Source organism: Acomys russatus, chromosome 25, assembly GCF_903995435.1.
Source record: "Acomys russatus chromosome 25, mAcoRus1.1, whole genome shotgun sequence".
Lineage (NCBI taxonomy): Eukaryota > Metazoa > Chordata > Mammalia > Rodentia > Muridae > Acomys > Acomys russatus.
In genome coordinates, this window is record NC_067161.1 from 32126032 (window position 1) to 32153874 (window position 27843).

General features: G+C 45.9%; 2 protein-coding genes across 3 annotated transcripts; both read right to left on the bottom strand.

Annotated features, from left to right (window-relative positions):
- Positions 1-632: 632 nt before the first annotated feature.
- Positions 633-13636, bottom strand: Znf354c (zinc finger protein 354C). 2 transcript variants are annotated; one of them, XM_051168266.1, is made up of 5 exons: positions 13460-13636; positions 12300-12384; positions 4512-4638; positions 3850-3942; positions 633-2059 (listed from the first exon to the last, which is right to left on the bottom strand). In XM_051168266.1, exons 2-5 carry the CDS (start codon positions 12330-12332, stop codon positions 633-635), a joined length of 1680 nt encoding a protein of 559 aa, XP_051024223.1. In that variant the 5' UTR covers positions 12333-12384; positions 13460-13636. The 2 variants fall into 2 exon arrangements, with proteins under 2 accessions (XP_051024223.1, XP_051024221.1); XM_051168264.1 differs by lacking the exon at positions 3850-3942.
- Positions 13637-16675: 3039 nt separating this feature from the next.
- Znf879 (zinc finger protein 879) lies at positions 16676-24570 on the bottom strand. The gene is given in 4 exon segments (XM_051168272.1): positions 16676-18348; positions 20351-20446; positions 20866-20992; positions 24024-24570. Coding segments are annotated over 4 exon segments (1977 nt in total). The 5' UTR covers positions 24255-24570; the 3' UTR covers positions 16676-16825.
- Between the last annotated feature and the right edge of the window lie 3273 nt (positions 24571-27843).

The following is a 27843-nucleotide window of genomic DNA, read 5'->3' on the forward strand; positions in this document are numbered from 1 at the left end:
TGACCCAGACCACCTAGGTTTGCGCAAGTGCTATGATGTTCTTATAAACATGAAAGTGTCTAATGAAGGATCTTCTAACCGTGTCCCCACTGTTAAGTGACATGACCATATACATAAGTCATATGTGTGTCTATATAATACACATGCATACATACATGCAGAAAAGTTGTATGGGCGCAAATCATAAAGAGCTTTAGTGTTGATATACAGTAAGTTAAAGTATTTTTTCCTCTGTAGTAGCTCTTTATGAAAGGAATTCTCCCTGTAACAGCTCGCCATTTTAGGGACGGAGGCCCCACATTTGTTCACATTATTAATTACATCAGAGACTATCTTGAAAAGAAAAGTCATACAGAGACGCTCTTAGAGATAACTATCTCATGAAACAACTCGTATACGCAACAGTTACTCATGTGTTTTGTTTTTAAATGAGGCCTTTCATACTTTTTCTACAAATTTAAAAAAATGGCAGTTTTTTTGTACTAGTTCTTAAGTGGTTGATGTCAGCAGTCTTGGTGCCTTCACTGTCCAGCTGCCCATGACTTAGGGAGAACTATTTCCTGTAAAGGTAAAAAAGACAAATCTATTTTGATTCCCACTGTAGTTACTTCTCTTCTGGTTGCTGTACTGGATTAGAGGGATGAACTCAAGTCCTCAGGCTCATCTTCCTTCAGAAATCTCTGATAGGGAGTAATGGAGGAGCCATAGATGAAAGGTGCCCCGTACTCTTTCCACTTGTAGAGCCTCTCCTTAAGGTGGACTTTCTTGTGTCTACAAAGGTTTGACCTATAGCTGTAGGCTTTCCCACACTCCATACACTTGTAGAGCTTCTCCCCAGTGTGGATTCGCTCGTGTTCGGTTAGGAATGAGTACTGGCTGAAGGCCTTGCCACACTGGTTACACTGATAGGGTTTCTCTCCAGTGTGGATCCTCTGATGCCGATAAAGGTTTGATTTACAGCCAAAGGCTTTCCCACATTCTTGACACGTGTACAGTTTCTCCCCGGTATGAATCTTCCGATGTTCATTGAAGGAGGAATACTGGTTGAAGGTCTTCCCACATTCGTTGCATTGATATGGTTTCTGTCCAGTATGAATTCTCTGGTGATCAATAAGGGTGGAGACACATGTAAAGGTTCTGCCGCACTGCAGGCACTGGCAAAGCTGTTCCCCCGTGTGGAGTCTCTGGTGCTCAGCTAGGGATGGAAACTGGCTGTAGCCTTTCCCACACTCGGCACATTTGTAGGGTTTCTCACCGGTGTGGATTCTCTGATGTCTGTGGAGCTTTGCTCTGCAGTTAAAGGCCTTGTCACACTCAGCACACTTATAGAGCTTCTCCCCAGTGTGAATCCTCTGGTGCACAGTGAGGGTTGAACACTGGCTGAAGGCCTTCCCACATTCCCGGCAACGGTAAGGCTTCTCGCCAGTGTGCACCCTCAGGTGTTTGATGAGTGTGGAACTGCTGCCGAACGCCTTCTCGCACTCACTACATTTGTACGGCTTCTCTCCAGTGTGGGTTCTCTGGTGAGCCAGAACGGAAGACCTATGGCTGAAGCTTTTCCCACACTCACTGCACTTGTAAGGCTTCTCCCCAGTGTGAATCCGGTGGTGCTCGAGAAGATGAAGACTTTGGGTAAAACGCTTCCCACACTCCCCACAGACATAGGGTTTCTGTCCCGGGTAAATCTGGAAGCTTCTCATTAAATCAAAGTCCCGTGGTGACTCTTTCTCTGAGGTGTGATACATACCAGGCACCCTTTCCATGGGATCATTCTCCTGTGAGACAAGCACTTTATCTATAACCAAGGGCTTCCCCAGCTCAGCGCCTGTGGGGTCTCCATCTTCATTGGTGGTTTCCTTGGGTGAAGCTGCCCCCTGCTCATGAACTTTCTTTTCTGGCTCCTGTGTTACTAGGCTTTCAGATTTCACAACTTCTCCAAAGTTGGTTTTCCAGTGAGCACACTCAATAGAGCCATTGTTTATTATCCCAGGAGATGTTTCTTCAATAAAAATGTCTTGCTTGAGAGGCAACGCTTCTATCTCTGGCCAAATCTGGAAATCTGAAAAGAATTAGAATTAATTCTTCCTCTGCTGGAAGAGAGACATGATGCATCAGAAGGCCAGTGAGACTGGCAGCAACACATCCAAAAGAGGCTTGGTGCAGCCTGACCCCAGCATGGGCCGGGCTCTGGACAGAAGGCAGGACTGTAAGAGGTAAACAGGCTAAGGAGTAGGGCAGGAGAATAAACCAGACAAGACAATGTTGAAGATGAATAGACTGCACTTCTAGAGGAAATAAATACAGACAGGGGAGGACAGACTGATGGCCATGGCACGATGGGAAGTGAGAAGAGGAAGCTCAGCACCATGGGACCCTCAGGCTCCTCACTCCCTCCTCTGCACACACAGGACCCTCAGGCTCGTTCACTCCCTCCTCTGCACACACAGGACCCTCAGGCTCGCCTCACTCCCTCCTCTGCACACACAGGACCCTCAGGCTCGCCTCACTCCCTCCTCTGCACACACAGGATCCTCAGGCTCGCCTCACTCCCTCCTCTGCACACACAGGCAGTGAGCAGGGGGGCCCCTTGCCTCTCTTCTACTCGCAGTCACTTTCATTTTATTTTACCCCCATGCTTCCTCTGAACCACAGTCAATAATTTAAAAATATTTGGATTGTTTTTCTTAAAATTATGGCTTTACATTCAACTGTAATTTCATCACAGCCGGTGAAGAGGGGAAAAGATGATGAAAAATTACAACAGCCCCAAACTGTTGTCTGACCTAAGTCCAAGACACTGACCACAATGAAAATTACAGAACAAGTCAGCCATGTGCACCAATCCATACCATACCTCAGACTGAAAGACTAGCATGCTTTCTTGCTATCTCTCATCACTTAGCCCTTTTCTGTTAGGCCAAAAGAGAAGTGCTATATTCATTTCTTCTATAAGCTGGAACCAGAAGACTGTATTCTCTTAGTAGGAATCTTATGAAAATCTCTAAGTTTTGTGAAGTCAATTTATCCTGAAGGTCTGAGTATACCCAATCCCAAGTTTAGCTCTGACTCCAGTGAAAAGATTTAGTTTAAGGTCATGTTAATAAACTCTAGAGGATGGAGCCAGAGAAAGAAGGCCCTTCCGAGACACTGTGAGTTTCTGTACATGGTGGCAGAATTTAGGACTCCCCCAGGACTGTCCACAAACTTTTCTCTCCTGTAAAAAATTAATGTTCTACTGAGAAGCATTGGCTTATATAAGGCTTCAGTCTAGCACTGCGCAAGTGTCTGGCTCTGCTCCTATCCGTTCTAAAAAATAGATGTTCCTCACTTGTCATTATTTTCTGATGTTTACTGGACTCTGATGCCCTCTCTTTATTTCTCTGAGATTGCTTGCTTTTTCAGTCTTAGGCAATTTTGCTTGAAAGTTAAAATAAATAAATGTGTGCTATAAACTAAATAAATAAATAAACAAACTCTAGCTAGGGCTGGAGACATGGCTCAGCAGTTAAGAGCACTGTCTGCTCCTCCAGAGGTCCTGAGTTCAATTCCCAGCAACCACATGGTGGCTCACAACGATCTATAATGAGATCTGGTGCCCTCTTCTTGCCTTCGGATATATCTGCAGGCAGAGCACTGTATACATAATAATAAATAAATTAAAAAGAAAGTCTAGCTAAAATTCACTTGCCTTTACTCAATTCATAACTGAGACTGGATCAGCACTACATCATTGTATTTAGACGGCTACACGTCAACAAGCTCATTACTTTCAAAGATGTCACCGTGCCCTGGCCTTTCATGACATACTCAGGTAGGCTCTTGTGTCTCCCTTCCCCCTGGCTCACTCACCCAGGCAGCTGTCTTCGGGGTCTTCTCTTTCCATGCACGGATCCTGTCCTTGCTGCAGCTTGCCAATCACCCGAGGTACTGCAGCCTGAAACCCTGCTCACGAGAAAGGGAACGGAGTTGGGCTACATGGCCTGAAGTGCAATCCCAGAGCCACTTCGTGCACCACTCGCCTGACCTCAAAAACAGAGAAGTTCAGTCTTATAAGGAGGGACACAAGTTTAATCACCTCCCAAGAGCACTGGAGATAGAGGGCACCGGGCAAGAAGCAAGGTCCAATTCAAAATTAATGCATGGCCCTGGAAATGAACAACTCGGACAGGGCACTCCTGCACAATTTTCAACATCTAAATGTCTTACGTAAATTTCAGATTCTAAACTGGGACTCAGTCACTGGCCTGTGGCGGAAGTGACAGGAGCAGGTGCAAGAAGGGCAAAGAAAGAAGAAAGAAACAAAGGAGCACAAAAGGTGTCAGAAAAAACATACTTTCAACTCCACAAGAGAGCTGACTCTCCCCTGCAGCATAATGGGGTAGAAAACAGTGAACTCTGAACCCAAACAAGCAGCTTCAAGCTGCCCTTCCACACAGTGTAACTGAGAGGCCAGGCAGGGGTGGGGGTCACGTGCGTCCACGCGGAGCCCTCACCCCAGGGAGTCTCCTCACCCAGCGAGGCCAGGTTGCTGTAGTTCTCCAGCATCACCTCGCGGTACAGGCTTCTCTGTGCAGAGTCCAGGTGCAACCACTCGTCCTGGCTGAAGGACACGGCCACATCCCTGAACGTCACGGGCTCCTGAAACAGCAAACCCATTCCTGCTCACCCCAGACCATCATCTTCATCATCTGGATGAAGATGACAGTAGGTGCACACCAAGGAGTTCTGAAATTCTCAAAATACAAAGTATTTTGAATTATCTAGTTACATAATTTTATGGAAATAGTTATTAGCTATTTAATGAAACAAATATTTATTGAGAACTCACTGGAATCAAAGCTATATGACCCCAGCTGTGGGGACTGAGGATTGGAGGGGCAGAGTCCCTGACAGTAGAGCACTAAAATCCAAACCTAGATTTTTAAAGTTTTTCTAAGCAAATACAGCCTTCTCTCACTCAAAATCTAAGTAAAAGAAAGAAAAACTATAAGTCAGAACACATGGAGAGCAGTGGAGGAAAGTTGAGGAAAATACCAACGAAACAGGAAGAAATCACTGGACATGAAATAATAATTTAAAATAAGTGTTTAATAAGTATGTTGGGGATGGTGGTAGGAACTTTGCAACCCTCTAAGAAGGAGTCTATAAAACCACTTTACAAATGGAAAAACAGGGCTAGAATGGTTAAATAACCAAGGTCTGCATGTTGACCCAGCAGGTAAAGCCACTTGCTGCCAAGCCTTCCAACCTGAGTTTGATCCTGAGCACCTGCATGGTAGAAGGGAACCAACTTCTATGAGTCGCCCTCTGATCTCCACACTTGTGTGTGGCACGCACACACACACACACTGAACCAATAAATAAACAGGTTAAGTAGCCTTCCCTAGAGAATACTGGGGGAAAAGGTGGTAAAACTAGGGTTTGAGTTCAGGTAAACAGACCTCTAAACTACTATCAGATGGGTTTCTACTTAATATGCAAATCAAAAGAAACATAACATTTACGAAACTATATAGGTGCAAGAGAGTCAGTAAGAAAGTAGCTTCAGCTGGTGGTGGTCCATGCCTTTAATCCCAGCACTCAGGGAGGCAAAAGCAGATGGATCTCTGTGAGCTTGAGATCTACAGAGTGAGTTCTAGGACAGCCAAGGCTACACAGAGAAACTGTGTTTCAAAAAACAAACAACAAAACCCAAAAAGCAGGGGCTGGAGAGATGGCTCAGGGATTAAGAACACGGAGGACCCAGGTTCAAATTCCTAGCAGCACCCACATGGCAGCTCACAACTGTCTGTAACTCTAAGATCCGACACCCTCACCCAGGGTGAGGCAAAACATCAATGCACATATTAAAAAAAAAAAAAGTAATTTCTTCCAAAAGAAACTTAATCCCCAAACATGAGACAGCACAAGCCAGGAAGAGAGATTCCTGTGTGCCACAGATGATGGTAGTAAGCTTTGGGACAATGCTATTGGTGAGTATTTTACTGAGAATCCGTCAACATAGGAAGGTTAAGTTACTTTTGCCACCACAAGAAATAATCTCACCCACCACGAGGTGGGGACATTCCCTCTGGGTGTTGACTGCAAAGTTACTTCTAGTGAATGGCTCTTAGCAGGCTGGTTACAGGACCTGCGGATGTGACATGCATGACAAAAGGGAGAGCAGTGATGACAATGGTGCTTATATGAAAGACTCAGATGTAACTGCCAGGCAGCGAAAAGGACAAGAAAGCACATTTCCCTCCCAGTATGAGAGCCAGCCCTGGAAGCCGCTTGACGTCAACCAGTGTAAGCCTCTGACTTCCAGAACTGTGAGACAATCAGTCTGTGCTGTACTAAACACTGAATCTGTGGCAAGTTGTTATACAGGGGGAAAAATTAAGACAGAAGTGAAAAATCGAAGGGTAACCTATATGTCTATAAGACAATAAATATGCAATAATACACATGATACATGAAATGCATACAGCCCTTAAACAGAATGAGGTTAATTTGTAACCCTGGCACCAGAACTTTAGCTTAAAATACTATTGATTTGTATGAAAGGCAAGCGATAAAACAATCATTTGAAAAGTTTTAAGCACCTACGAACACATGCAAGGTGCACATGAAACATGCAGGAAACTTACCTAATTATTTTTTTATGTTTATGGACAGAGGCAGAAAAGCAATCTTTCATTAATTTCTTAACGTTCTCAGTTTTTTCTGTTTGCTCCTTTGTTTTGCATTTGTTTCCAGTGCTAGAGATGAAACCCGGGGCTTCACTTATGTTAAGCACACACTCTATCACTAACTACACACTCAGCCCCTGAACTATTTCAGGTCACAAGTTAGGGCTAAAGAGAGCTTAGTGGCAGAGCACGTGCCTGGTATACATGAGGCCTTGGTTCAGTCAGCTTTTCTATCATGCCTTGCTATGACATGGATGTGAGATGTCCCTCACAAGCTCATGTGCCTGGGGCACTGCTTTGGGAGATTATAGAATTTTGGAGCTGTGGTCTAGGCAGCAGAAGTGGGTCACTGGGGTGGGCCCTGGGGGTAATGCCATTTCTGATTCCAGTCAGGACTTTCTGCTCCCTGACCCATCCATGTGTGAACAAGCTGTAATGAATGCTACCACTGTCCTAGACCAATCTACTCTACTGTTCCTTTTCTTGCCATGTTGGCCTGTAGTCCCTAAAACCATGAACCAATAAACTGCTCCTCCTTTAAGTTGCTTCTGTCAGATATCTTGTCCTAGCAACAAGAAAATATACATGTCTTCGTACTGCCAGCGGTTCCTCTGAAAATACAGCATACGTTCTTATCTCTCCTCTACAATAAACACTCTTTCACAGAATACCAGAAACGTAAGTATACAGGACATCGTCATCTCTTCTTTGTGCTATGGCTGCTGGACTTGCCCATTTTATGAGACTGTACCAAGAATACACCTTTGGTTTTAAGTCAGTCCAGCAGGACTGAGTGGGGAGGCCTAGCTTCCACTGTGCTCCTCCTGAACAGTACACACAGATCTTACTCCAGCAACCCTGGTTCTGTGTAAAGTAACTTGGTTTGGGGAGCCCTCTAAAAAGGAACTGTACTTACCCAGATGGATGCCTTTCTAATGCTCCAAGCTGAACTCCAAGCTAGCACAACTTCCTCTGAGCCACCAGAACTTCCCTGAGCCTTTCTTGTTCTGCTGGCAACAAACAAGCTGCATTTCCCTCTGTCTGCAAATGTCCCTTCATCCTTGAAGACTGTCTTCACTGCTACAGACTGGTGACAGTTTCTTTCCACATATGAAATGTTATTTGGCTTTTTCTGAACACTGTTGTTTCTGATGAAAAGCCAATGGGCACCATTTCTCTCTGTGTAATATTTTTTGGTTTGCTTTAAAATTTTTGGTTTTTTTGTAATTTGTCTAGGATTTTTCAGCTGATTCTGATGGATAGCAGCTATGAGTTGCCATTACATAGATCATGGCCACTCTAAGTGAGATGTGCTGTGTACATAAATGTTTAACAGATTAATTTATACATACATATGTGTAAACATGAATACACAAATGCATATGCATGAAACACATACGCATGAAACACATACATGTAAACATAAAAACATGTACATGTGCACACACAATACTCGGTATCTTGATAATTTTATATTGATCACATATAAAATGATATTTGGATATAATATATTAAATAAAACATTAAAGTTCTTGTTACTGTGTACTTCAACATAGTTATTAGAAAGCTCTAGACACATGGACTGTATGCATGGGTCAGACTCCTTTCACACACTACTGCCAGTGTCAGGTGACTCTTAGGAAAACTTCTTTCTCACAAAACTCTGCCTCACAACTGCATAATACATTTCAGCCCTCAGATTCTATAAGTTATGCATGCGCATTCCTTGTGGATGAATATTTATGTACATATTTTTCACATGTATATGCATATGCATGCATTTCTATTTGCACACATGTGTGGAGGCCAGAGACAGATCTACCCTACCTTTTCAGAAGACCCGCTCACTGCATCTGGAGCTCAGTGACTCAGCAAGGTCAGCTGGTCAGTGAGACAAAAGGTCCTGTCGTCTCTGCCTCTCCAGTATCCTAGATGTCCAGTGTCTTACGGTGCTGCTGAGGATCTGAACTCAGGTCCTCATACCTGTGTGGCAAGCACTTTACCACTGAGCCATCTCGCCAGACACTGCAGGTAAGTATTTAGAAGGATGCTCTTTTTTTTTTTTTTGGTCACTAACAGTACATAATGATCATTCTCCTAGCAATCTCCGGATAGGGACACACTTATATTTATAAGATAAACCAGTAGTTCTCAACCTGTGGGTCAAAACCCTTCAGGGGTCACATATCAGACATCCCGCAGATCAGACATCCCGCAGATCAGACATCCCGCATACATCCCGCAGATCAGACATCCCGCAGATCAGACATCCCGCAGATCAGACATCCCGCAGATCAGACATCCCGCATACATCCCGCAGATCAGACATCCCGCAGATCAGACATCCCGCAGATCAGACATCCCGCAGATCAGACATCCCGCAGATCAGACATCCCGCAGATCAGATATCCTGCAGATCAGATATTTACATTATGATTCATAACAGCAGCAAAATTACAGTTATGATGGAGCAATGAAATAACTTTATGGTTGGGGTCACCACAGCATGAGAAGCTGTATTAAAGGGTCGCAGCATGAGGAAGGGTGAGAACCACTGGGCTAAACTGAACTGTTGGGTCAAAGTTGCCATGTGTTGTTGATTGGCAGAATCACCAGACTGTCCTTTTTTAAAATGGCAGTCCTACCTCTCACCTCATATAGTCTGTGTATAATGTGATATTAGTATTTCCTCACCAAGAAGAGCTCCTTCCCTTAGCCCTATGAAGTGGTGTCGTAGTTCCTTTTCTATGCTGTGATAAGACACTGTGACCAAGGCGACTTATAGAAGAGTTTATTTTTGAGTTCAGAGGGTGAGTCCATGACTGTCACAGCGGGAAGCATGGCAGCAACCACGGCACTGGCACAGTAGCTGAGAGCTTACGTCCACAAGCATGGGCAGACAGGAAGTTAACTGAACTTCAAAGCCTGCCTCCGGGGACATACCTCGTCCAGCAAAGCCCTCGCCTCCTAATCCTTCCCAAGGAGTTTCACCAACTGGGGACCAAGTAGCCAAATCTATGAGCCTAGGGAGCCATTCTCACCATAGGCCAGGCGCGCGCGCGCTTGCGCGCGCTCGCGCTCTCTCTCTCTCTCTCTCTCTCTCTCTCTCTCTCTCTCTCTCTCTCTCTCTCTCTCTCTGTCTGTCTCCATCTTGTGGATCTGGGGTAAGCTCTCAGCTACTGCTCCAACACCATGCCTGGCTGTCTGGTTGCCATCGGCCACGCTCCTCAGGATGATGGCATGGACTAACCCCTGGATAAGTCCATCAAAACTGGCTCTGACGTGCTGCTGCATGACTTTTCCAGGGGAGTCACACAGAAACATCTGTTCATTCTAGATAGAGAGGGCGCCGACAGGCAGGAACCAGTTCTGTGCATGTCCAGCTTGCTAAACCTGCGCATTTATTGTCTTATGGTAACTCCAGGCAACTGTGGACACCTTAATCACCAAACGTCCCAGGCCAGCATCATGAGCAAGTCTGGAAAAGTCCCCAACCAGTCACTCTTCACCTCTTACAAATGCTTAACATCCCCAGCTGCCCATCCCCAACTGGGACCTCAGGGGGAGGGCCTTGTAACTCTCTTCTCCACAGCATCCTCGTTCGCACAGACCTAGTTTTCTGTTGTATGTCCTCCTTAGCTCACTGCTGCCACCATAGCTTTACCCTGTGTCTCACTCATGATGGCGTCAGAAGGAAAGAGCTACACTATAATTACAGACTCATCCATAACTTCCCTTGCTTCAAACGAATGCTGGCTGGCCACATCAGGGTGAGAAAGCTCACATACAAGAGACAGCAACCCCGCCCCACCCCCCCCCCATACCCCACCCCCCCACCCCACCCTGCCGTGCCTCTGGACAGAGGGTAGCCCAGGCCAGAGCTGGGACTGCTGTGCACTGTACTCTACTGGTAGCTGTCACTACTGACCTTATTGGAGGAGCAGGCTGAGCCATGGCAGGGTTACAGGGAATAACAGCATTTGAGGCCACTGATGCTGAAACACCCTGCTCCGCTGGCTTTGGACCCCACCTCCCATTTCTCTGGTAACACCACAAAGGCAAACTTCAGCTCTGCCACCCCTCAGGACTTAAAGGACACAATGAGAAAGAGGCTTACTCCTGCCTTACTAAGACTCACTAAGAGACGAGCTCCTTCCTCTGAGCCCTGGATGGAGACCTGGCGGTCTAGGGTAACCTCAACTTTGCGTACTACTGTGTCCTCCCTTTAAAAGTTAACACAGGGGCTGGGGCTGGCTCAGTGGTTAAGAGCATTGGCTGCTCTTCCACAGGACCCAGTTTCAATTCCCAGCACCTACACAGTGTCTCACAACCATCGATAACTCCAGTCTGGGAGATCTGACATCCTCTTCTGGCCTCTGTGGGCACCTGGCACACATGGTACACAGACACACATGCAGGCAAAGCATTTATACATGTAAATAAAAATAATTTTTCAAAATTTTTTAAAGAGTTAATCAAGCTGGGCCTGCCAATCACCTGGCCAGGAGTTTGCCTCTTCCCACTTTCTCCACAGCCAAAATCTGATTCACCTGAAGACACGCTAAGGACGAGGAGGACTAATTATCTCTTAATGAAATAATGTATTCAGCCTTCCCAGAAGCTTTTGTAGGCTTCCATCACGTAGCACTATGGAGCTTGCCCGATTTTCAGAGTTACTTTTTATTCTTTTCTCCTTCTTTCTGCCTTCCTTCCTTCTTTCCTTTTCTTTTTCGCCAAAATCCCAAGCATGCTTTCCTTGGCACTCTGGAGCTTCCCACCCATTCTCTGAAGCTCCCTCCCCCTCCACACAACTGTTTGCCTACCATGCAGCATGCTGGCCTCCACTGCTGAGCCTGTCTTTTTCTTGGACCCTAACTCAAAAACGCATGGCTGTCTACTCCTTTCCACCTCACGCCTCCTGGCGGCTGTCAAGGTTTACTGCTCGGCTGTCCTGTCATTTTCCTCAAGTTCTAGTAACATTTTCTTCAAGCTTCCTTCTGAGTACATCTCTAGATTCTCTTACTCATGAAATTAAGAACCCAGAAGAGCGGCCGGGTGGTGGTGGCGCACGCCTTCAATCGCAGCAATCGGGAGGCAGAGGCAGGCGGATCGCTGTGAGTTCGAGGCCAGCCTGGTCTGCAAAGTGAGTCAAGGGCAGGCGAAGCTACACAGAGAGACCCTGTCTCGAAAAACAGAGAAACAAACAAACAAACAAGAACCCAGAAGAGGAGACCAAACCTCCCTGGCAACAGAAGCCACAGAAGGTAACTTAAATCACAACAAGCAACCCTCATACCGCTCCCTTTGGCTAACAAAATGGGTTGACATTCCATCTGAAGGATTCCCATTTTTTTTTTTTAAAAGAAAAGCATCTAGGAGGTTTTATGAGATTGTGGTTATAGGCTGTCATCTGGTCTGACCTGGCAGATGTCTTTGTCACTAGGTCCTTTGATAAGTAGGGTGGGAGGCTTTTGTCCCTCTTCCTTGAAGGTCAGCTTCAAACCGGACTTTGCATACCTCTGGTAAACGCTAACTTTGCAAGTGAGAAAAGTGACAGAAGCAAGGACTGGAAAGACATCCACATCTCCGAGACTGAAAGCAACTGACGCAAAAACAAGCTTCACTTACTGTCCCCCGAGCAGCCAGCAAATCCACAGCCATTTCCCTTCTTAGTTTTCCTGCCAAAGGAGAGCGGAGTGCTGACAAAGTGTGCCTGGAAAGAAAAAAGGGTGTAGTGAGGATTTCTGGTGCCAAGGGAAGGCTTAGAGCCAGGAAGTCAAGCCACCCGTAGTGGGGGGTCTGAAAAGGTGAATCCATGGTTAAAAGCACTTCCTGCTTTTGCAGAGAAGTTTATCATCACCCACACAGGGATCTCCACAACTCCTTTTAACTCCAATTTCAAGGGATCCAACATCCTCACTGGCCTTCTCAGGTGCTGTGCTCATGGGCACATACACACATACAAACACAAACATATGCATATAAAAATAAATTAAAATTTAAAGCCCACCTATAATGGCCATAAGATCCCAAGAAAGCCATCCTCTGTAAACAACGCAAACCAAACGATAAAAATGCTGACCAAGCCAGCCTGTCAAAACTCTATCCCTTCTGTGAATTATCGCACTTCTAATTCTTACACTGGTCCCTCCACATCCACTTACAGGCCTGATAGCGTCTTGTACAAAAACTGTGGCACTGTCAGAAGGATGGATATGCCTGATTTAAAGTACAAAGGATGATGTGTCCAACTTCTCTGCAAACGCTGGGCCAGTCTACATAAAGAGCTTGAGTTTTGGCTGTTTGAGAATTCCTGGAACCTCTATGCAGCAGAGGTGGGGCTGTGCTGTCGACGTGGCTAAGGTGGATAGCCAAGGGGGTTCACAGCCTGCCCAAAGTGACAAGACATAGCAAGCTACGCAGATGGGAAAGGGATTCTGCTTCCAGTCCAAGGCTCCGGTCGAACTCAGCGAATACTCGGACCACACCGTGCCTTGGTTTCTACATCTGCACTGTCGGCAAAATGAAAGGCCAAGGGCCGGGGAACTTGGTATTAGATGCGCTAATTCATTAAGTTAGACTAGATTGCTAGGTATCAGCTGTTGTTTTTAAGATCTGTATTGCTAAGATGCCAAGGAAGATGCGCAGGCCTCCGGCTCCGCAGTCTGGGCCCGGCCGTGTTCGGTGGTGGGCCGAGCTAGCTCGAGGGTCCCCGAGCCAGGCCGCGCAAGGCCCTCCGCGAAGCCCACCGCCCGCTACGGCCCGCCCGCCCCCTCCGCCCCACTCACCGACGCCGGCGCTAGCTCCCGCCGCCCTCAACACGAGCGGTCTCGAGGATATAGGCCCTAGATGCGCCCTTCTGGCACAGTCAGGATCACCACGGCCAGGAACCCCCCCTCTTAAACGCCACGAGCAGCCCCGCCACCGGGAGAAGCGCCAGAGAACTACCATTCCCGGCATGCCTAGGGTTCTCTCTGACTACACTTCCCAGAAAGCACCAGGACCAGGCGATTTACAAAGCTGAGGGGGCTGTACCGGTATCTTTGGTACAGTCAGGTTACTGTTGAAGCTATAGCCTAAGGCTTTGTGAGTGCACTGCAAACCCGGCGGGGCTCTCTAAGTCAGCCCTCAGACTTGTTTGCTAGGCTGGCGAAGTGACGTGACCGGAATTTAGAGTCTAGGAGCAGGGACCCTTCCCACCCCACCCCCCACCCCACCCCACCCCGACAAGTACCAGACTAGCCTGACTGACTACATTTGGGGTTTCAGAACAATCAGGGCTGCATAGCTAGACTTATGTCAAGAAACAAAATACTCTAGGAAAATCTGTGTAGCTCACACCACTAATGATAGTTTAAACTATTTTAACGTGTACAATACACAGAAAACGGTGTGCATAGGTATCGTTTCAGGATTTTTGCTTTTGTTTTGTGACAAACGCCTTGATATGGAGCCCAGGATGGCTTCAGAGGTAGAATTAATTAATTAATTGATTGATTAATTAATAGATTGAATGCACATACTTAACATTTTGATTTTTTTTTTAATCCGGCTAGCTGGTGAATCCTAAAAATCAATTGCCATTTGGTTGGAACAGATAGCAAAGGTCTTTGAGAGATGCTGAGCATTGCTATCCTCTAGTTTTGTTTTTGTTTGTTTGCTTTTGCTTTTAAGGCATATATAATGTTACACTCTCTGGAGTATCTTTCTGATCTGGAAAATCACCTGGAAGTTGGTGGGGGTGATCTTTTTGTGCCCTGTGTAAAGGTTGTCTTTGTATATTCAAATGCTGACTTCTGTCCCAGCAGAGAGCTGAGGACAGCCTGGAATTTGGTATGGTTCAGCATCACCTGTCTCAATATTTTGTAAACTCCCTCCAACACCTTCTGATTGGTTTAATCAGAGCTGGCCAGCCAGTAGTAAAGATGGGACTTCCAGCAGAGAGAGGAACTCTGGGAAAGAATCTGGGGCACAGGAAAAGTTTCACCAGCCAGATGCAGAGGGACAAACAGGGTGCCGGGACTGAGAATGAAGAAAGCTAACAGGCCAGGTGGCAGAATGTAGATTAACATAAAGGAGTTCATTTAATTATAAGTAGTTGGGAACCAGCCTAAGCCAAACATTACTACTTAATAAAAGGTCTCCTTTTCGTCATTCGTGGGAGCTCACAGTCCAAAGAAAGTCCCATTAATAATTACAGGAAGAACAAAAACAGCAGTGAAGTTGTTTAAATAGCCCCACATAGCTGAACTGAGGCACTCTCAGCAGCCATAGGCTGTGGGGTGAAAATCCCAGTTCTAGCATGTGTATTATTCTAGCCTAGTATTACTGGCCACAGAGGCTCCTATAACCTCATAATCTGCCCAAGTTTTTGTCTCTATGTTTTTTTGGGGTGGTGGTGGTGGATGGTTTGGTTTGGTTTGGTTTTTTGCGTTCCAGAACTAAAGTCCCTGTTACTGTATCACATACTTTAGCTTCAGGACATGGAGAAATCAGGCTTGGACCGAGCTGGAACAGTGCATAGTGCTGAAAAGCACCGTGCATGCTGCTGTGGGAGACTTGATACCAATACCAATAGACTTGAAACCAGTGTTCAGCTATGGGCATCACATCGTGTGTCGATGCCATTTAGCATGCCAGCAACGATGATCTCACTGGTAAACAGTAACAGAACTATTATGGGTGCAGCCAGTATTTTCCATTTTCATTTAAAGCCTGCCCCCCGGGAGAAACCTATTTTTCAGGGCAAAACCTGTGGCTGGGGAGATCCTATTCCCCAGTGGGGAGGCTACTGCTATTATTTTATCTAATACGTTTTATATGCTTTCAAAAATTTGTGGTTATGGGCATAGATTACCACTGCTGTTAACATTGGTTGTGTGAGAAAAAAAATTTGTAAGTGTGTGTAAGTGTGTGCACATGTGAGTATAGATGCCCATAGGAGCCAGAAGCCTTGGATCCCCTGGATCTGAAGTTACAGGAAGTTATGAACCACCCAACATGGGTGCTGGGAATAGAGCTGCGGTCTTCTGCAAGAGCAGTACATTCTCTGCACCATGGGATTGTCATACCTCCTGGCCTGGGAAACACCCCTGCACCGTGCTGTCACAACTGGTCATGGTACTGAGAATAAGGACTGCTGCTCTGGCATAGTGATCCAATGCTCAGCCAGATGGAAAAAAATAATCAGAAATCCGTATCTTTCCAAGACACAGGGAGCGGTGCAGAAGAGGCACAGTGAGGGGAGGGGTAGTGTTACATGCTTCGAACTTTGAATGCAAAGAGGAAAAAGGAGGCTCACAAGACTCAGGAAACTTACAGGCTTAAGAAGCTTAAGAAGCAGTGCACAGTTGCTTTGGGGAACACAAGGAAGCAGGCATAGCTTGGGACCAAGAGTTGTGCTCTCTGTGGCTACTAAACTGTGACGTAATTTCTCATTTCTAACTCTCTCTCTCTCTCTCTCTCTCTGTGTGTGTTTGTGTGAGTGTGTGTGTGTGTGTGTATAAATTAAATTTCAAAAGCATTTGTCTGAAGAACCTTTACTTCACAATTTCATACAGCAAAGGTAATTACGTTCTGAGAAAAACAAGTAAAGACACCATGCATCTTGTGACTTAAAGTGCCTTCAGGTCTGAATCCGAGGTGGTAAATGGGAAGACAGCGCAAAGGGCGGCACACCTGCATAGCTCACAGGGGGATTTTCTTCTCAGGCCAGCGACTTAGAGAAAGGAAAAATGAACCAAAAGTTTTAACGATAAACAAGAACTCGTTTCCAGACTATTCAAAAACAAACTTTAGTGAGCGTGAGGTAGCTACACATTACCTATGGAGATTTCTTATTCTTTCTAATCCAGATGTTCTGCATTAACACTTAAAGGCAATGTCCAACATAGATCCTGGACTCATCTGAAGGTGATTTTATGGCTGCACTTTTACTTAAATCAACAGGTTCCCAGTAGTGGTACAAAAGCTGGTGGCTGTTAAGTCTGCAGTACTAGAAAAAAAATATTAAGCCTTCAATCTTATTGTCAATTTTGTTGTCAGCCAAAGTTCCATGTGGACAACATTCTGTATGTTTTCCAAACACTTGCCGATTTACACTGCATCACAAATGCCTGCTCTTTGCTGAAGTCTGACTGGATGCTCACCCCCAACTACCTACCACTCATCCCTTTCTCCCCCAGAGGAATTCTGTTACAGTCAGTATGGAATGAATGTCTCAAAGCAGGTTTGCCACATGCATTTGACTTAACTGGTTTTTCTCAATAATGAGTCTTCTGGTGGTTGGCAAGAGACGAGCTTTGACTGAAAGCTTTCCCACAAGCTTTGCATTTATAAGGCTTTTCTCCTGTATGAGTTCTCATATGTGTCATAAGCGAGGAACTCTGTCTGAAGGCTTTCCCACATACTTTACAGTGAAACGGCTTCTCTCCTGTGTGAATTCTCTGGTGCTGAATAAGGGCTGAGCTTTGGTTGAAGGCTTTTTCACAGTCATTGCATTTATAAGGTTTCTCACCAGTATGGATTTTTCGGTGAGTATTGACTGCTGAGTGGGAACTGAAAGCTTTCCCACATTCCTTACAATGATAAGGTTTCTCTCCCGTGTGGATTCTGTGGTGGATGTTAAGCCGTGAGAGCCAGGAAAAAGCCTTTCCACATTCATCACACTTGTATGGCTTTTCTCCGGTGTGGATTCTCTGATGTTGGATAAGGGCTGAGCTTTGGCTGAAGGCTTTCCCACATTCCTTGCATGCATACGGCTTCTCTCCGGTGTGAATTCTCTGATGGATAGTCAAGGCCGAGTGGTAGCTGAACACTTTGCCACACACGTTACAGAGAAAGGGCTTCTCTCCGGTATGGATACGGTGGTGTCTGCTTAGCCGCGATATTGACGTGAAGGCCTTCCCACACTGGCTGCACTCATATGGCTTCTCCCCAGTGTGGATTCTATGGTGCTGAATAAGAGACGAGCACTGAGTAAAGGCTCTCCCACACTCACTACACCTGTAAGGCTTTTCTCCAGTGTGGATCCGTTGGTGATTATTAAGGGATGAGCTGCCTTTGAAGGTTTTGCCACATTCCTTGCATTCATAGGGTCTCTCCCCAGTGTGCATCCTCTGATGCCCGATGAGAGAGGTGGTGAAGCTGAAAGCCTTCCCACAGTCACTACATGTGTACGGTTTTTCTCCAGTGTGCACTCTCAGGTGCTGGGTTAGCGACGAGCTCTGGCTGAAAGCCTTCCGACATTCCTGGCATTTGTAGAGCTTCTCTCCAGTATGAATCCTCTGATGTTTGCTCAGGGAAGAACTGTGGAGAAAGACTTTCGCACAGATGTTACACTTATAAAATTTGTGCATTGTGTTGACTCTCAGCTGTTTAAGTAGGATTGAGTAGTGCTGGGAGCGGGGCTTTCTTCCTCTGGAGACAACTCCAGGTCTTCTAGGAAATGGAGACTGTATCCCAGGATTTCTCCCGCATCCCATCTCTCGTATATAGTCTCTTCTAATGGAAAGCAGCATCTCACTGAAAAGTCTGTTCCTTTTCCCTCGCTCTAACTGTTCCACGTTTGCATACATTTTTCCCAATATGGAGTCAAAAAAATCCTCAACTCTCTGTTTTTTCAAGACTTCTTTATTTTCTTCTTTGGAAACTATGGGTTCGAACAAGCTCTTGCATCCTAAGATAAACAAAATGTAAGCAACTCTTACACTGGGAATAAAGGAAACTGATGTCCAACTACATAAGCACGGGTAACAAATCCGAACTCAGGATCTTAGCAAAGGTTTAGGAACAGGAAAAAGGAGAAGTAGTAGGAGGGTAGACATGCCTGAGGGGAAGGGTCTTAAGAAACGTGGGGTGGGGGGCGAGGCTGAGGACATCAGATGGCAGCTCTCCCGGTAGGAGGGGGCCGGTCTTGATTTAGCAGCAAAGCCTGTGTTATCAGGTGTTTCTGAGCACAGCTTGTGTTGCTGCTATTCAGTTGCACCGCCCAGGTCAGCTGCCAGCACTTAATCCCAAAAGAAAAGGGCAGGGAGGAAGAAGAGACAGGGAAGAAGAAAGGGAAGAGGAGGAGCCTCTACCCCACAAGAGCTCTGTGAAATGGTATTAGTTGCAGCAGTGGCACTCTGGCCCTTGTTGGAGTTACTGCTGTACTGAGCATTCCCTCAATAGACCATGCACAGGCCAGTTCCTGGCAACAGCCAGGCAAGGGCCAGCTTTCCATTCAATAGCCAAGGAACCAAACTGCCAAAGATGTAACTAGGGCCTTATGAAAAGTGTGTAAGAAACAAAGTGAAGGCAGTGTGTAAAGGGGGTAACTATGCTGCTATCTAAACTGGCTGATAAGAAGACGACGTTAAAGATAAAATCTAGGGCCCAAGATGGCTGGGTGGGCAAATGCTGCCAAGCCCAACAGCTTCAGTTCAACCCTAAGACTAGAGCAGCAGAAGGGAAGCACTGAGGCCACAAGCTGCTGTCCTCTGAGCTCCACACTCACTCTGTGGCTCAGCCCCCACCCGCCCCCCTGCACAAAATAAATACATTAGTGTTTAAAAAAAAAAAAAAAAAGATAAGGGGCTGGCTGTTAAGAGCACTGGCTGCTCTCCCAGAGGTCCTGAGTTCAACTCCCAGAAACCACATAGTGGCTCACAGCCATCTGTAATGTGATATGGTGCCCTCTTCTGGTGTGCATGAAGACAGCGTACTTGTATAAATAAAATAAATAAATCTTTAAAAAAAAAAAAAGAAAATTTAAATAAGGGCCAGGATACTAAGAAATCAATTAACTGATTCAAAAGAAAGAAATCTTAATGCCAGAATTCTACTGCAAAACCTATGTCTAAAGGAGAGAAAAAAAGAACTCAGACACACACACACACACACACACACACACACACACACACACAAAACAAAATAAAACATAAAAAGCAGCTTGATAGCACTTGTTTGTTATCTGGGTCAGCTGGAGTTAGTAACATTTCATCCCTTGTAAAGCTCTGTTAAAGATTTCTGTAAAATACCCCTCACTCTTTCCCCATATGCCTGTGTTATTCAATACATACAGAGCAAAAGCCCTTTGTTAGGGACACATACAAGCACAGGGACAGACAAATTCTTAAGACAGCATTCAGGCAGGCACAGATTTAAACTCATACAATAGACAAATTACAGACAGCAGAGCTGGAAAACACGGGAGAACGGAGAGAACTCAAATCTGGGCTTGTTCTTGGTAAAACTACTCCGAGGGGAAGTGCTCTGATTCATTTCCATAATGCAACGCCAACACATTTTGGGTACTCTAGCTTATTACTAATGCATTTAAGTGAAAGGTGGAATAGGGGATACAGTAGGGTCATGAAAGCTGTGCTCAAATCACTAAAATGAAACAAGTTATTAGTGCAGTAAAAGGAAAGGGAAGGATAGAAGAATCAAGGATGCTAAACATTTAATACAGGTTACCCCGTAGCACATGCTCTCAACTGACAAGAGGCGTTTGACAAAGAGCAACCTGATGGACCCGGTGATCAGAAACAAAGAGGAGACGTGACCTTCTCAGCAACCCCCATGTGCTGGCACATCAAAGGAGGTCCCTGGCCAGTGTCTTCTGAGCATAATCCCCCTATTGTGCCCAGGCAGGTAGGAAATGCCAAGTTCAAAGGCCCGATCTCTCTGCTACTTACCTAAGTAGACACTTTGAAGCATTCCACTTTCCACCGTCTGGAAGTTTTCTGCTTGCTCTAAATGAGAGATGACCTTTGGCTTGGAAAATGGAATCCCTGTTCATGAATAAGAAGACATGAGTGACCATACTGACACTGAGGTCCAGCCCAAGTAGAACCCGAGGTACGGGTCCAGCGCACAGGGGGAGAAGCTTTGCTTAGAAGGAAGCCGAAAACTGGGCTCCTACAGGCTGTCCAGAGGCAGCCTCGGGATGTAAGTCGGGGCTCTGGCTTGGCGCTCCTCCTGGTGGGACAGCTTAGGGGACCCATAGCAACAGAGCTGGGGTTAGGGAGACACGAAAAACACAACAAAAGATACCCTTTGTCAACTCAGCCATGCTTCTAGACTTCTCAGAATAGCCATGACTGAGCCCATCCATAAGCCAAACCTAGCCAGACCCTGCACACGTCCTCCCAGGCAGGGGTGGGGGTCACGTGTGTCCACGCGGAGCCCTCACCCCAGGGAGTCTCCTCACCCAGCGAGGCCAGGTTGCTGTAGTTCTCCAGCATCACCTCGTGGTACAGGCTTCTCTGTGCAGAGTCCAGGTGCAACCACTCGTCCTGGCTGAAGGACACGGCCACATCCCTGAACGTCACGGGCTCCTGAAACAGCAAACCCATTTCTGCTCACCCCAGACCATGCCCATAGATAGTAAGACTGAGAAGCAAACCTATGAGGGTTTTGGGTGTTCCAATCCAAGCAGGCACTTCTGGACAAGAGCCTCATTACCCAGCATGCATTCATGTATATAGTAAGTGAGACACTTGCCCTCAGAAAGCCCAAACACAGCACCCTTGTCTTAGGGCTTGTATTGCTGAGATAAAACACTGTGCCCAAAAGGCAACTTGGGGAGGAAAGGGTTTATTTGGCCTCCCTTTCCACAACACTGTTCATCACTGAAAGAAGTCAGGACAGGGGCTCAAACAGGCAGGAACCTGGAGACAGGACCCGATACAGAGGCTATGGAGGAGTGCTGCCTACTTGCTTGCTCAGCCTGATTTCTTATAAAACCCAGGACCATCAGACCAGGGATGGACATACTCATAATGGGCTGGGACCTCCCCCATCAATTACTAATTTTATTTATTTATTTTTGTTTGTTTGTTTTTCATTTTTCGAGATAGGGTTTCTCTGTGTAGCCTTGACTGTCCTGGACTAGCTTTGTAGACCAGGCTGGCCTCAAACTCACAGCGATCCACCTGCCTCTGCCTCCCAAGGGCTGGGATTAAAGGCGTGCGCCACCACTGCCCGGCCAATTACTAATTTTTAAAAATGCCTTAAAGCTGGATCTTATGGAGGCATTTTCTCAATTGGGGTTCCCTCCTTTCAGATAACTCTAGTTTCTGTGTCAAGTTGACACAAGACAAGCCAACACAACCCTAAAAGAGAACACTTGAAATCACAAAACAAAAATAGGAAATTAGAACATAGAACTTGAAAATAAGAAATGTACTAGTCATGGAAAGGGAGACGGTGTAGTGGTTTCCATGTTTTTGGTTTGGTTTTTTGTTTGTTTGTTTGTTTTTGGTTTTGTTATATTTTGAGACAGGGTCTCTCTGTATAACAGCCTTGGCTGTCCTGGAACTCACTCTGTAGACCAGGCTGGCTTCAAACTCAGAGATCTGCCTGCCTTTGCCTCTGGGATTGAAGGCATGTGCCACCACTCCCAGCTCCATGTTTCTAACACTCTACAAATCATAGGCTGGACGTCCACGTACAACACCCGAGGCATTTGTACAGTGAAGTGCCAGGACCTTGCTTTCTCTTTACCATGTCAAAGGCACATCGCCAAAAGCCCAAGCTGGCCACAAAGCCTGGCATCTTTCCTGCTCTGGAAGAGCAAAAGATTTCTGTAAAATATCTCTCACTCTTTCCCCATATGTCTGTGTTATTCAGTACATACATAAATAGAAGTGTTTTGACTCTCCTCACTGGAACTGAAGGAAGAGACAGCCCCCACCTCTGTTCCTTTGCAGTGCTGAAAATCAACCCTAGTGGCAGGTGCTCTACCTAGGAGCACCATCCTCAGCAGATGTATGTGAATCTCTATCTCCCTCTACCTCTCCGTGTGTGTGTGTGTGTGTGTGTGTGTGTGTGTGTGTGTCTGTCTGTCTGTCTGTCTGCATATGCACCCAAGTACATTGACTTTAGAAGTCAACCTCAGATATCAAACTCCTCAGTGTGCTACCCATCTTGTTTTTGAGACAGGTCTCTCCCTGGCCTAGACTTTCCTGACTCACTAGGTCAGCTGGCAAGTGAGCCACAGGGATCCACCTGCCTCTACCTCTCAAGGGCTGGAGTGACAATGTTACCATCACTCCTGGCTTTTTTTTTTTTTTTTACTTTGGTTCTACGCACTGCTTCAAACTTAGGTCCTCAGACTTGTGTAGGAAATAAATTACTAACTGAGCCATCTCTCCAGGGAGTATGTGAATCTTCTTAACAGCTGCTACGTCATCAACGAACTGGTACCCATGTCTTTCTTTGAGAGAGTCATGACAGATGCTAATATAATAACAGCCTTTAGACTAAGGGGACAAAACCTCCATGGGCTCCTTACAAAGTGAAACAAGCTTGGTTAATCAAGTACCAAAGGAGGGCTGGGCGTGGTGGCACTCGCCTTTACTTCCAGCACTCGGGAGGCAGAGGCAGGCAGATCTCTGTGAGTTCAAGGCCAGCCTGGTCTAAAAAGCAAGTCTAGGACAGCCAAGGCTACACAGGGAAACCCTGTCTCAAAGAAATAAAACAAACAAACAAGTACCAAAGGAGGATGGTTTTCATTATCAGGAATTTTGCATGGGGACGAGTCTAAATAAACAAAACTCAAACCTATGAGTTCCTGGTCTCTGCTTCGGCATTTATGCTCTATAACCTTTGGATGTAGCCCTGAATCACTTCTAGGGATTAGAAGGGAGTTAGATATGAGCGTGCAGGTAGGGGATGGGGATGGGGGGGGGTAGGGGACAAAGCTCTATTGTTTAATCTTAGCTTTATGGCAACAGGCTATCAGAGCTGGTGACCATGATAAGAGATGTGAGAATGAGAGCCTTACAACCAGGCCACAAGACCTCAAGTAGGTCAACATACACCGGGGAGGCGGGGCTGAGGATCTTTCCACTAATCAAAAGGGCTAAGTGGAAAGCGATATTAAAAGCTGTGGCTGATAGCCTATGTGCTGATTCCATCTCTTGGACAGCCTATTCTGCCTCTGCAAGTAAATTCCTACTCTAATCAAATCCTGTTTGCTGAAGCACTTTGTGTGTCTTGTTGAAATCTTCTCCAAAAGAGTGCAAGAACCAGGAGACTCTACAACGGCCTCTGCTAGATAAATGGGTTGGGGATGGAGGGGTTGGGGGTGGTGACAGAAGGCAGTTAAAACTCCAAGTTATTGCCTACTAATTGATCAATGGAGACACTACTTGGAAGTTGGTCTGAGGCAAAGGAAGTACTTTTCCTACAGGAGTTAGGGCTTCACCTTTCAGCAGTTTCTGTTCTTTCTTGGGCTCTGATGCTTAAAAAGCTCAAGAAAGGATGAAAGAAAATTGCCCCTTCTAAAAATAAATAAATAAATAAATAAAATTGCCCCCTTCTACAGCCTGAAGGCAGCTCAAAAAAGAAATGGCCTTTACTCACCTGAACAAGGACTGGCAGCAACCTCTTGGCCATTTTCCTCTCTCTGTCGCTCCTCCTGAGAAGACACCTGAGGCAGAGCAAGAAGCTGTGAGGCTTACTCTTCCTGGCTGCTCTCCAGCCCTCACTGGGCCAGGCCAGGTTAGAAACCAGTAGCTGGGCATCTAAGCAGCCCAGCCTCCCCAAGCCAGAGTGAACTTGGGCATGGCCAGCAAAGCCAGAAGTAGGCAACATGCACACGATGATATTGGGCCTGTGACCTTTTCACTAGAGATTATGAATAACGATAAACTGAACCAAACAGTTAAAGCTATCAAGTTCATTAGCAAGGTGAAAGTCACAACTGTGTGCAGCTTGTGGAGGCAAGTGAAAAGGCATAAATATTCCACACATCTGCACTTGGACATTGCAAGTGAAATAAACCACTGCAGAATGCATGCCCTTTTCAGAATCCACCAGCTAGAAATTAGTCCACCTTTCCTCGTGGGTGTTTGCTTCTGGTCAAAAGAATTGCAAAAGTTGCTTAAATTAACAAGAATGAACACACACACACACACACACACACACACACACACACACACACACACACACACAAAAGAAACAGCATCACTAGCCAGAACTGAACTTAAACTTTAGAGAAAAGGGGCTGGAGGTACAGCTCATGTAGAGCGCATAGTAACAAGTCTTGGGCTACATGCCCAGCACCCTTGTGCTCCTTTCCAACAGTAAAACCTGAGAGCAAAGGAACAGAACTTCACCAAAAAAGAATACGGACTGTGGGATTCACTTTAGGACCCTGTCCAACACAGAAGACTGACAAATGAATAAACAAGGTATCAGCTCCGGGAATGGAAAGGCTGCAGGTGCTCCGCTCAAGGCCGCCCAGACTCGCTAACCTGAAGCCGGTGGAGGCTTCTTTGACTGTTGCTCCGGCTGCGGGACCGGAGCGATCTGGAGTCAGGGCCCAAGGGCCCGCACCTCCTGCCGAGGCCTCTGAGTGCTCCCAGCCCTACCAGAGGCCTCACAGCCGCGCCAGCTCTGCCCAATAAACCCAATAAGCCCCAAAAATCCCAACGCCCAGAACTGGTACCACTAAGCTCAACTGCGCGTGCGCGCGAGCCACCTTCTCCTCCCCCTCCCGCCCCAATTGCAGACTACATTTCCCAGAAGGCACTGCGACATCCACCCCCTACCGTGCCCGAGTGGAAGATTGGTGCCTTTAAAGGCTTGAGGGTGAGCTTTTCAGTTGCCACCAGCTCTCAGGCTTTTGTGCTCGTTTCATAATTACAATGGTCTTACTACTAAAAAGGACAAAGTGAGTGTGCGTTAACAATGTAAGGCGCTGGCTGCTTAGTTTCAGATAGCGAGAGGACTGTCTTCTTTCATTTTTTAATAGAAATTATGCTTTTTGTAGCCTACAAAAGATACATAACAAACACAATTTTTCACTGCTGACACTACTTCAATATTAAGCAAATAAACTGCCATATTAGCTATTACTGCCACTGGCAGCCCAGATTTTCAGGGAAAGCAGAAAGGTAGAAATAAAATGTATTCATTATTTGAGTTGGAAATTTTTAGCTCTTTTCATAAAATTGTGTGCCTGTCTTTGTCCAATGTAAATGTTCTGAAGACTGACAATTCAACCTCAATTAGATACAAATTATCTCCTCTAAGTAACAATGAACACAAAGAGCTTCTTAAAGAAGTCCACCGCAGGGACTTTAAGATAAGACTGGCGCCTGAAAGGAAGAAAGCCAGCAAAAGGCTTTATCACAGCGCCCCAGGAGCCAACTTCCGCTATCCCAAGGAGGGAGGATTTCGTCATCAGAAGACTCTGCAAAGGTCTGAGAGCCACCAGACGCTGTAAGATTCCTGCCAACACTCGCCAGAAGGAATGGAACACTGCTCACCAACAGACAAACATTCAATATACACGCTAAAACATGCCACTTGAACATCTGGGTGGTTTTGACTCCACGCTGGGCGTGGTACTTTCCGAGGGCTTTTAGTAGATAGTTTTGTCAAGCTAAAGAAGAGCCCCAGATGGCTAACCGTTTAAAGCATGAATGAACAGTAGATATTACCAAATGCCTTTCCTGCATCCATTTAGATAATCATGTTTTTGCCTTTAATCTGTTAATGTAGTGAATTACAGAAATACATTTCCTAAATCATTACATTTCCCAAATCGTTAATCCGCTAAAGCACATCTCAGGCTGGCTGCGACAGGTTTGTCTCTGTCACTTTCTAAATGTTGGGCTGCTTCCTTCTGCCCCTCTGCTTCTTGGTTTGGCCTGAACATTCTTTCTTTCTTTTCTTATTTTACCTATGCATTGATTTCATGCTGTGCATTGTCCTTTTCTCCCTCTGTGTGATGTTTTGTGAACAGAGGAACTCCTTTGTAACACAGTTGAGGATTATGGGTTAGTCGGGTGTTCTGTAGAAGGTGTCACATGAATAGTTCCTATTCTGAGTGAGAGGACCTCCATGTGGTGACCTGACACAGCGGACAGCAATTCAACCTGAAAAGGGAGAAGCTGTGTTTAGTGTTCCTTTGTTTCCCTCAGCTCAGCGTGTCTATTTGTTCTCTGAAAAAATGCTGTGGCCCATTTCATTTTCCCCCTGCAGTTCTGAGATGGAACCCAAGGCCTTGTACACCCTAGGCAGGCACTCACTCTACCACTGAGCTAGTGCCCTATCCTGCTAGATTTTTTTTTTTTTAAATCAGGTCTTGTTTTGCATTTATGTCCTGCTTCCAAATCTGCTTGTGACTTAGTGGTTTGTTTTAGTTTTATTCTCCTCATACTCAAAGTAGTTTTTCTTCTGAAGGTTCACACACCAATTTTCAGCATGAACACCCTTTCTTATTTCTTGGTATTATTATTATTATTGCTGTATTAATGTTGTTATTTTGACATTTGTCCTCACCTGGTCTCCAGTTGCTGTGCTTTCTCCCTGCCAGACATCAACACGGCTTTACCATACTCTTCATACAGGTTTCTGTCCACACATCATCCACCATGGAAGCGCCCTTTGTATCCAACTGGACTGCCACATGATGGTTGAAGTTGGACCCAACCTCATATTGTACTAAAAAATTCCCTCAACATGGATGAAAGATCTAAAAGTTAGAGCTAAAATTATAAAATGCTAAAAAATAGAGCATAGGTGATATCTTAGGGTTCCTATTGCTGTGATTTTTTTAAAAATGTGACCAAAAGCAACTTAGGGAGGAGAGGATTGATCTCAGCTTAGAACTCTTAGGTCACCTACCATCACTGAGGGGAATCAGAGCAAGAACTTGAGGCAGGAGCTGATACAGAGGCCATGGGGGAACCTGCTTACTGGTTTGCTCCTCTTGGCTTGCTCAACCTGCTTTCTTGTAGTCCCCAGAACCACCCACCCAGAGGCGGTACCTCCCACAGTGGGCTGGGCCCTCCCTCTTCAATAGAGACTACTTGCCAGGGGAGATAAAACAGCTGGACTTCCTGCCAGCCATGGAAGGAGGAGCTAGAGGAGGAAGTAGGGGATGAACCAGCCACAGGCAGAGGTTCAGGAGAGACTCTTCCTGCTCCATCATGTTATCATGGTGACTCCCTCATGGTCACCTTCCTCTCTGCTCTCTAGCTGGGACCCCCTCAGTGGGATTGGAAGTCTCACCTTATCCTTTCCTGCCCAGGTACTGACTGGGCAGCTCTTATTTATTAACCAATCAAAGAGTGATGGAGAACAATGTTTACACAGCATTGAGACAGGAGATGCTTCATAGAAATGCCAGTGCCAATGTCCAGTCTGCAGCCAGATCTCTGGCTACAGAAAT

What these genes read in the sequence shown, in the direction of transcription:
- Znf354c (XM_051168266.1), bottom strand. Translation starts at nt 12,332, where the DNA reads ATGGCTGTGGATTTGCTGGCTGCTCGGGGGACA. An exon ending in CAGCAACCTGGCCTCGCTGG is followed by an intron (nt 3,943 to 4,511) that starts GTGAGGAGACTC and finishes TCTCGTGAGCAG; the next exon opens with GGTTTCAGGCTGCAGTACCT. An exon ending in CCCCGAAGACAGCTGCCTGG is followed by an intron (nt 2,060 to 3,849) that starts GTGAGTGAGCCA and finishes AATTCTTTTCAG; the next exon opens with ATTTCCAGATTTGGCCAGAG.